This window comes from Acomys russatus, chromosome 13, assembly GCF_903995435.1.
Source record: "Acomys russatus chromosome 13, mAcoRus1.1, whole genome shotgun sequence".
Taxonomy (NCBI): domain Eukaryota; kingdom Metazoa; phylum Chordata; class Mammalia; order Rodentia; family Muridae; genus Acomys; species Acomys russatus.
This window is the reverse complement of record NC_067149.1, coordinates 52,483,953-52,494,060: the sequence shown is the minus strand read 5'-3', so window position 1 is coordinate 52,494,060 and position 10,108 is coordinate 52,483,953. Positions and strand designations below refer to the sequence as shown.

Below are 10,108 nucleotides of genomic sequence, written 5' to 3'. Positions count from 1 at the left end.
TTCCAAAACACCCGTATTTGTAGACCCGTTCACAGACAAGAGGCCATGGCATCCCTGGAGAAGAAGCTCAACCAATATGCAGGAAAAGAAATCGACAATATAACCAGACACTCAAAACTATAGTAACTTCCCAGCGATGTAAAAATCAAGAAACATCTGGAAAAGGATGATTGCTAGACAAACCTTGAAAAATCCTCCTCTTGGCTTTTGATGCCCATGACAGTCCTGTGGACTAAAGACACAGCTAGAATCAGGGTGGGGTGGGAGGGGTTGCAGGGGAGAGGACCTGATGTCCCAGCCTAGGGCTATATTTTATCTAAGCCATTCTTCTGCCCCCTGCAATGGAAGCTAATGCTCTCAGGCCAGATGTGAGGAGGAGAGAAAGACCCAAGACATCCCCCTCCCACCGAGGTCTAGCAGCTTGGGTTTGAATTCCAGCAGGGATGCTTTCTATTTCTATGTCTGTATACAATGTAGTCAGTCTTTCTGGGCTTTACGGGCAACAAGCAACTCCCGCTCACAGCCTTTGTCTTCCCTCTCCTTACAGGTCTCTAATGCAGTTACCGGCTCAGAGGTCCCTGTGCACAATTGTTCTCCACCAGGATTTATAACCCTCTCTTTCCTCCTTGTGCTTTTTGCAAATGAGAACTAGGTGAAGAGGTTTGGGGGAAATGTGCAGGATGCAAGGTCATGAGATCAGACAGCTTCTCCCTTGATGGAGCTGTCCCTGGGTCTGCACTGGCACATCAGATCACAGGTGTCTGGACTTGGAAACCAATTCCAGAGGGTGCTGTGAGGGCTCATTCTCCTACATTTCAGTGGGTCTGCAGACAGATGGGAAGAACTGCCTTTACACACACACACACACACACACACACACACACACACGTGTGCACATACGTACATGCACACACAGACACGCACAAACACACACAGACACACACACGTGTGCACACACGCACATGAGCACACAGACACACACAAACACCTACACATAGACATACACAGACACACACACACACACACACACACACACACACACACGATTTGCTAGTCCTTTCCAGTCTAATGCTTGACAAAGAGGGGGAGGCTGTTAATACTCTAAAGCAGGGGTTCTCAACCTGTGCTTCTAGACCCTTTTGGCAAGCCTCTATCTCCAAAAATATTTACATTACGATTCATAACGGTAGCAAAACGACAGTTATGGAGTAGCAACGAAAATAATTTTATGGTTGAGGTCATCACAACATGAGGAACTGTGCTAAAGGGTTGCAGCATTAGGAAGGTTGAGAAGCACTGCTTAAAGGGGAAATACACACACACACACACACACACACACACACACACACACACACATACATACAGAGGACTCTCTTCTCCACTTTCTCGCAGTCGGACTCAGCTGTATGCCTTTCCCTTCCATCTAAAGCAGTTCCCACCGTCTGGTGTCCCCTTGGCTTTCTGTGCATTCCCAGGTGATCTGAGATCCTGAAGCTATTCTCATCTTGTTGCTCTGGGAGTTTCAGCACTCCTGGTACAACCTGTTCCCTGCTCCTCCCGCTCTTTGCCTCCGCCCCTTCCTGTCCTTGCTGCAGGGCCCCAGCTGAACCCTCCCGAGAGGCACTCTCTGACTCTGTCCCCAGAGGAGAGGAGGGGGTAGGGGGGAGGGGGAAAGCAGGGAGCCACAGAGGGCGGAGGCCAGGGAGCTCAGCCAGAGAGGGGCTGCTGGAGGTTGCATCTGCTGGAAGGAGGCTTTTCTGCTGCCTGGTAACCAGCTGCCAGAACACTGAGAGGGAGACAGAGAGGCAGGGAGCAAGGGCAGCGGCTTGACGTCAGGACCAGCTAAGGGGGATCGGGCCAGCTACCTCAGCCATCCCGGAGCCGGCTGGGCCCTTGGCTAGAGAGGAGCTCTACGCAAGGCGCTGAGAGTGAGTTGGGGGTGTGGGAACCTGTTGTCAGGGGCGCAGCATGCCCCCTGCCCCCGGGCCATGGAGATCTCCCTGGTGCCCCTGGAGAACGGCAGTGCCATGACCCTCAGAGGAGGAGGGGAGGCAGGGACAAGCTGTGCGCAGACCCTCAGGGGAGAGTATGGGTACCCTCCGACGGCTGGGCTCAGTAATCAGTCCAAAGAAACCTCACCGAACGGGTGCGCCACTCAAGAGGATGAGGACCAGGGTGGGCCGCCTTTGCCCCCTTTGCCCCCTTTGCCCCCTTTGCCTCAGGAGCCGTCCCAGCCTAGAAGGCCCTCTGCTGAGGATGAGGAGGGAGAAGGTGACCCTGGCCGGGGCACAGTGGAGGAGGACCTGACTCCTCAGGACACAGGGTCGCTCCATCACCAGCGCGTCCTCATAAACATCTCAGGTCTGCGCTTTGAGACACAGCTGGGTACCCTGGCGCAGTTTCCCAACACCCTCCTGGGGGACCCAGCCAAGCGCCTGCGTTACTTCGACCCCTTGAGAAATGAATACTTCTTCGACCGCAACCGGCCCAGCTTCGATGGCATCCTTTACTATTACCAGTCTGGGGGCCGCCTGCGCAGGCCGGTCAATGTCTCACTGGATGTGTTTGCAGATGAGATCCGCTTCTACCAGTTGGGGGAAGAGGCCATGGAGCGCTTCCGGGAGGATGAGGGCTTCATCAAGGAAGAGGAGAAGCCCCTACCCCGCAACGAGTTCCAGCGCCAGGTGTGGCTTATCTTCGAATACCCAGAAAGCTCAGGGTCCGCAAGAGCCATCGCCATCGTGTCAGTCTTGGTCATTCTCATCTCTATCATCACCTTCTGCTTGGAGACTCTGCCTGAGTTCAGGGATGAACGGGAGCTGCTCCGCCATCCCCCAGTGCCGCCCCAGGCTCCAGCCCCCGCCCCAGGGGCCAATGGCAGCGGGGGGTCTGGTGCCTCTTCTGGCCCCACAGTGGCACCACTTCTGCCTCGGACCCTGGCCGACCCATTTTTTATCGTGGAGACTACATGCGTGATCTGGTTCACTTTCGAGTTGCTCGTGCGCTTCTTTGCCTGCCCCAGCAAGGCGGAGTTCTCTCGGAATATTATGAACATCATTGATATTGTGGCCATCTTCCCCTACTTTATCACCCTGGGCACTGAGCTGGCAGAGCAACAACCGGGGAGTAGTGGGCAGAATGGACAGCAGGCCATGTCTCTGGCCATCCTCAGGGTGATCCGCCTGGTCCGGGTGTTCCGAATCTTCAAGCTCTCCCGCCACTCCAAGGGGCTGCAGATCCTGGGTAAGACTTTGCAGGCGTCCATGCGAGAACTCGGGCTGCTCATCTTCTTCCTCTTCATCGGAGTCATCCTCTTCTCCAGCGCTGTCTACTTCGCAGAGGCAGACAACCAGGGGTCCCACTTCTCCAGTATCCCAGATGCCTTCTGGTGGGCAGTAGTCACTATGACCACTGTAGGCTACGGAGACATGAGGCCCATCACTGTGGGAGGCAAGATCGTGGGCTCACTCTGCGCCATTGCGGGGGTCCTCACCATCGCCTTGCCTGTGCCAGTCATCGTCTCCAATTTTAATTACTTCTACCATCGGGAGACGGACCATGAGGAGCAGGCTGCCCTGAAGGAAGAGCAAAGCATCCAGAGGCGGGAGTCTGGGCTGGACACAGGGGGTCAACGGAAGGTCAGCTGCGGCAAGGCCTCTGTCTGCAAGACCGGTGGCTCCCTGGAGACTTCTGACAGTATCAGAAGGGGCAGCTGTCCCCTAGAAAAGTGTCACCTCAAGGCCAAGAGCAACGTGGACTTACGGAGGTCTCTGTATGCCCTCTGTCTGGACACAAGCCGGGAAACAGATTTGTAAAGAGAGATTCAGGAAGTCTGGTGACAAGTGGAGCTGGGAACAGGGGTGGCCCCCTTTGAGCCTGGGTATCTGCTTTATACCACAGAGTATTTTAAGTCCACCTGGTCACCGATGCCTGGATGCCTGCCTTTCTCCCCTTCACCCTTTTCACTCTGCTGCCCTCTAACTTCCCCCATTTTTCCTCCATTTCCTATAACACTAGGGGTCACCTATTTTTAAAATGTATCGCATTCCATGACGCAGGAGCGGTTGAAATGGTGAGCACTGTGAGAGGGATGCATTCATAGCCAGTTTTCTATACCCAGCAGAGGGATAACTCAGACAAAAATGACTTTAAATAGCTCTGGTCCCAGGAGATTCCATAGCCCTCCCTGTCCCTGTGTTCCAAATTTACTTTACATGTGATTATATTTGTGTATGGGGCAGACATTATTTTTATGGCAGATGAGATTTTGTACAGCGGTGCCCATAAAGAATATTTGGGTGTGTTATTAAGATATACTTTGAATTATGAAAGACTTGGGGGGGAGTCATCTTTTCCTGTGACACTCGGGGGCCAGAGACCTTGAAAAAAGATGTTCAGGTTCCTGTGTTCCCAAGCCTCTCATTATTCTGGGATGCACTATTGGTGCTTTGTGTCTAGGGTAGAGACGGTTCTAGAAGAACAGCAGATCTAATTTTATTTTTGGTCCCCTTAAGTGTTTCTTATGACTTTCTTCACAGAAGCATCTAATGATGTTAGAAGAAGGCTTTTGAGAGTTCATTATTTTCATTTTGATCCCAGGAAATAAAACATGACTCCGCTGAGCAAGTGTGAGTTTTCCTGCTGCTGCTGGGTGTTTGACGTGCTAAGGAGTGAAGGCTGCCACTTTCTGTCTCATTTTACAGTCAGTTCAAATGCACCAGTGGGGCTAGAAGCCCCAGGAAACTTGATATCCTCTTCCTGACTGGTCTTGCTGAGCTTAAATGGTGGTTCTCAACCTGTGGCTTGTGACCCCTTTGAGGGTGGGTCCCATATCAAATATTTACATTACGACTAATAACGCTAGCAAATTTATAGTTATGAATAGCAACAAAATAATTTTATGCTTGCGGGAGGAGTTACCACGACATGAGGAACTGTATTAAAAAGGGTTTCAGGGTTAGGAAGGTTGAGAACCACCGGGTTAGAAGGATGATAGATAAATTGTTTGTGCCGAGGCTGGGTGTGGCACTGGTGGATTAAAGTCAGCACAGACTGTAGAAGTGGGGGTGATTCCCCACCCTGCGACTCTCCTCCGTGGCCCCAGGCTCTGGGTGTCTCACGGTTGTCTCCTTTACTGTAAGTCCTAAGCCCTCATTGTCATTGTTCCTAGTAGCTCAGGGAAGCGAGCCTGATGCACCCAGAGAAGCCCATTCTGAGGTGCCCAGTGTGGTGAACGGCACTCAGGGAAAGTGACTGACTGTTCACTATCTGAGCCTGGCTGGGCAGAGGTATGCACCATGTCTTTAAGGTGGGGAGTACGGAGGGTTGCCTTGGTCCAGCTAAAGGACAGACTGCAGGCTTCCCCCATATTCCTTAAACTCAGAATGAATCTCTTTGTTCCTCTTTTAACTGGGTGGTTTGTAGCATAACCCCACAGCAGGTTTAATTCCAGCTGCAATTTCACTCTGGGTTCCTGCTGTTGCTTTTTATATAGAGTCCAGGCTGGTTGTTTTACAGTCTAACCAGGGAAGGCCACTGGTTCAGCCCTTCCTACTTCAAGATGACCCTGGGTTTAGTGGCTAATTTTGACAATGTGGCTGGGTCTCCCTATTAATGATTCATCAAATTCAAGTCCAAGGATTGTGGATTTAAATTAGACAGGATAAAATAAGCCAGCGTCTGATACCTACAGTCATTTCTTGTCAAGAACTGTTTGAATAGCAGCTTATCTACTGGGGACACAGGAGGACCAGGCAGCCTGGCTCCCTTGGTTTTCAGTGCACGCTAAAGCTTAAGGAGGAGAGCAAGAGGGCCTGTTGATTTACAATTTGCAATATGCTGAAAAGCAGGGCACCTGCCAGAATCCTGCCCTGCAGTGTCACCTCTGACCTCTCCGTGCCTTAAAAGCTGGTGTTTGAGATTTGGCACTGGCCTGGGAATTGGTTCTGGGAGGTCTGCCTTCCCTGCAAAGCAAAACAGACACAGCACAGATAGGCAGGATTAAGTGAGGCAGGCAGACCTGCTCTCAGAACAGGGGTTTGAGAAGTATTGGCACATTTATAAGAAACTTCATCTTTAAAGTGTCTAGGGGATGGGGCAGCTTTCTGCACATGCTTAGGGACCAAGTCGAGGAAATGAGAAAACAAAATTGACTGTTTTGTGCACATGCCTGTGTGTGTGTGTGTGTGTGTGTGTGTGTGTGTTTGTTGGGGAGGACAAGGTACCCTAGATCCTGTCTAAAAAAGAGACCAAGATTGTTTAATTAGGCTTCCCAGTGCAGCCTCCCACTGTAGACACCAATGACAGGAGACCTACTCTGAGCCACTAAGAAGGCACGTGGCTCAGTGCCTCCATGTTCACAGTGCCCCTGTTGTTCTGATTCTGGAAATTGCTGCCGCACCCCCTTCCCCCTAATCTGTGGTTTGCCTGGAGTCTAGTTGCCAGAGGTCCAGACTGTTTCTGGGCTAATCCTGCTGGGAAGCTTCTCCTCCCCTCTCCCATCCCTCTCTCCTCCTCTGCATCCTCGCTTCTCCACATCCTTGCTGCCCCTTGAAGAGATGAAATCAAGAGGCTTCAGCCATGCTTATTTATCCAGATATTTCTTCCTGGCACTCCCAACAGAAATCTTCTGACTTCTGCATTGATAAGGTGTACCCAGAGCTAGGGGCTGTGCCTTGGGAGCTGAGCAAGGCAGGCCTCCACTGACCCCACCCCACCCCGCCCCGCCCACCCCATTCTTCTCCCTATTAACTGCTTTCCATTTCCTCCTATGGGTTTGAGAAGACTCTTAGACTCTCTTCAAAACCTCCAGCTCCTTGGATGGCCCTGCTGGGGCTGCTCCCTGGAGTAGGGTTCAAACAGTTCAAACTGCTGGCCCCTGAGAGTTCTCCACAGAGCTTGTATTGTATTATTCCTATGTGACGCAACACTATGGGGTTGGGGGTGGAGGGAGCAGACTTTCTTTGGGGGAAGGGACAGTTTACTCTGAATACCATCCAGAGTTTGTCTTCAGTGGAGTTTGATCTTGGATGAAGGTGAAGTGATTTTTAATTTCTTAATTTTTTATTTTTTTTAATTTTTATGTTGTGGGCCTACTCTCTTCCAGCATGGTCCGGGACATTGGGAACAAATTTGGAACACCTAAGACTTCCAGACTCAGGGAAAAGGGCCAGTTAGTGTAAAAGAAAAGCAAATCCTAGAAGACAATGAGTTATCACGTTCCTACAAAGGATCCCAAATGGACGGTCAAGGGTCAGGTGGAGTTTGGCCTGGGCCACTGGGGACCTAGAACTTAGAGAGGAATCTAGCAGTCGTGTAAAGGGATCCCTATTTTGGTCACTGTCCCTCCAGATGGTGTCTTACGTGGGCTACAGTGCAATCCCCAATCTGGCTAAGGTGGGTTGGTGGGGGAGGTCGGGTGATACTAGCTGGAGACATTTCTGAAAGGACCACTTTGAGCATATCTTAGGTCCTGTAGGCTGAGGCAAAAATCTAGCCAATGGTAGGTATTTATATAACACTCAAGATGCAATCCTTTACCCGTATAAAATCTGCCTCTTCTGGAGAGTTGCAAGCTCCTGTCATGCACAGCTGCCTCTTGGGGCATTCATCAGATCTATGAAGGCCAGATCTGTTCCCCTGACTTCCCTATAGGCCACTTTATGTGTATATGGTGCCAGTTGCAGGTCCCGATGTGGAGAGGGCACTGCATTGGGTCCCCCTCCAGAAAGCACCTTTGGAAGAGACCTAGCTTTGCCCTGCCACTTCGTGAAAGTTGGCTTTGGCCACCTGTGTGTAGAGCAGTTTGACCTGTGTTCCAGAAGGAGGGAGGAGATGTCACACTGGGCATTCTATCCAGAGTTTTCCTTAAGGTGCTGGGGAATGATGAAGCCTAGGAGAGCGTGAGCATCTGCCTTCTCACTCGACACTGCACAGGCAACCTGGAGGATGCTCTTCAGTGGGGCTTTTTTTGATGTGTGTGTGTGTGAATGTGTGTGTGGGGGGGCGGAAGGAAGGGAGGAAGGAAGGAAGGGAGAGAGAGAGAGACTGACTTAGGGCTGGTGCAGCCTCTATGTACACATGGGGCATGGTCCCACCTAGAGCAACTCTGCTCCAGGCCACAGGCCTCCAGAACAAAGCAAGACACATGTTACATTACCTTCCTTAGTGTTTCCTTTATTATTTTTTTCAAGGCGGATTTTCTGTGTAGCCTTGGCTGTCCTGGACTCACTTTGTAGACCAGGCTGGCCTTGAACTCACAGAGATTCGCCTGCCTTTGTCTCCTCAAGTGCCGGGATTACAAAAGTATCTGCCCAGCTAGCGTTTCCTTTGTAATGTGAAACTGTGCCACATGAGTTGTTTCATCTGGAAGGGCTCTTGTATGTAACCTAGTGTATCTCACCTGTTTCACAGATGAGCAAACTGAGACCCAGCAGGAGGTGATTCCCAGTACTAGTCAATGTAAGATTAGAATTGTTCCCTCCCATTCCCAATTCCAAGACTGGATTTCTCTCAGGCAGCCTACATGCAAATTCTACGTGAAAGTCTATGCATTCTCCTGAAGCTGCTTCCCTGCCTAGCTGCCAGAAGCACATCTGGGCCTTGTGCGAGTCTTGTATCTAGCTCTCTGCAACAGCACCTCCTGGGTACCTGTTGAGACAAATCAACTTGCATTTATTTCATTTTAAGCCTTTATAGGCTTGGAGGGATCTGCATTACTAAAGAGGCTGGAGCTTACCAAGGCTCAGAGTCAGGACAGGAATGTGGGGCCATTGGAGAAGCCATGTTTTTCTGCCACATCTCTCTGCTGAGGGCATGGAAAATCCAGACCAAAGCCAAACATCCAGTTTCATGAACCCCAGATAAATACCAGTGAGTCTATACTGGAAGACAGTGAAGAAGGCATCATTTTAGAGTTAGTGAAATTCAATGTCCATCTTCCTGGCCCCAGGAACCTCCACTCAACTCTGCTGTCCCTGATAACTCTTCTTTTGAACTGGTTGTTGCATCTTGTCTTGTGTCTTATCTCCTAGGCTCGGAGCTGTTTAGCTCACAGTGGCGATTTGTGACAGATCAAGTCACTACGATATGGTAGTGAGTTCACGTACTTGAAAAAAAAAATGGAATGTGGCCTTCTTTTGGCCTTAAGTCTTTGGTTTTGCAATAATTGGCCTCCTGAAACAGGCTCCTTTGATAATTCTTCAGCTCCATTGTTTAGTAAGCCTATAAATTTCGTTCTAACACAAGCATGCATAATCGAGGGAGTGGGATACAGTAAGAGATGTGTCAGCAAATACTGGTTGCCCTGGACAGATGTTCCAGGATGTAGACACTTTAGGATGCACCGAGAGCCAACACGGCAGCAATGCAACATTTATCACAAAAATTGCACATCACTCCGCTATCTGGAAACTCCAGAGCTGATTAGCCACTTTGCTCTAACAGCTGTCAGAGGTAGTCTGTTGTAATGAGTGAGATCACCTCTGGCCAGAGGGTGTCTTGGAACCCCTGCCACTTACAGGAAAGTCCAGTGCTTGTGTGTTTGCCTATTCCCAGATATCCTCCACTGAGGCCACTTACTTTTTTTTTTTTTTTAAGTGGACATCGCCTAGATGACTGAGGCAAGTGGTCTCATTTGCACCTAGGGAGCCACTACATCCAGCTGCAATCCAAGCTGGGTATACATGCAAGGCAAGTGGTACTTGCTAGTACATCTCTTCCTCTGGACCACTCCCTTAATTATGCAGCTGCTGCTCACTCTTCCCTTTGGCTGTAGTGATGCCACCTCTGAAATCCACATCATCTAGGGTAACCACAGTCACCTCTTCGTGGTCTTCTCAATTTCCTGTCACACTCTATCTCCAGGCAACCTGCAGTGCCTGTGATTTTTCAGATTAGTATCTCCAGAGGACAGCTCCTATCATCCCATCAGTCCAGGGATCCCAGGCTGCATCACTTTGGGCCTGTGAGTCTGACTTTGGAAGCCCTCCAGAGTATGATGCCAAATCCATGTCTTCCATGAAGCTGTCCTCAGCCTCTCCAGTGCAAAGCTATTCTCCTCCTTTGGGCTTCCTTTCACCAAGATGCCCTGCTCATCTGTGGGTGGCTG

At 50.4% G+C, this 10,108-nt stretch overlaps 1 protein-coding gene across 1 annotated transcript; it reads left to right on the top strand.

The window, feature by feature from the left end:
• The first annotated feature begins 1,886 nt into the window (after positions 1-1,886).
• On the top strand, positions 1,887-3,954 carry Kcna5 (potassium voltage-gated channel subfamily A member 5). The gene has a single exon (XM_051155408.1). The coding sequence runs from the start codon at positions 1,989-1,991 to the stop codon at positions 3,813-3,815; it is 1,827 nt and encodes a 608-aa protein (XP_051011365.1). The 5' UTR covers positions 1,887-1,988; the 3' UTR covers positions 3,816-3,954.
• Positions 3,955-10,108: the final 6,154 nt, after the last annotated feature.

What these genes read in the sequence shown, in the direction of transcription:
- Kcna5 (XM_051155408.1), top strand. Translation starts at nt 1,989, where the DNA reads ATGGAGATCTCCCTGGTGCCCCTGGAGAACGGCAGTGCCATGACCCTC.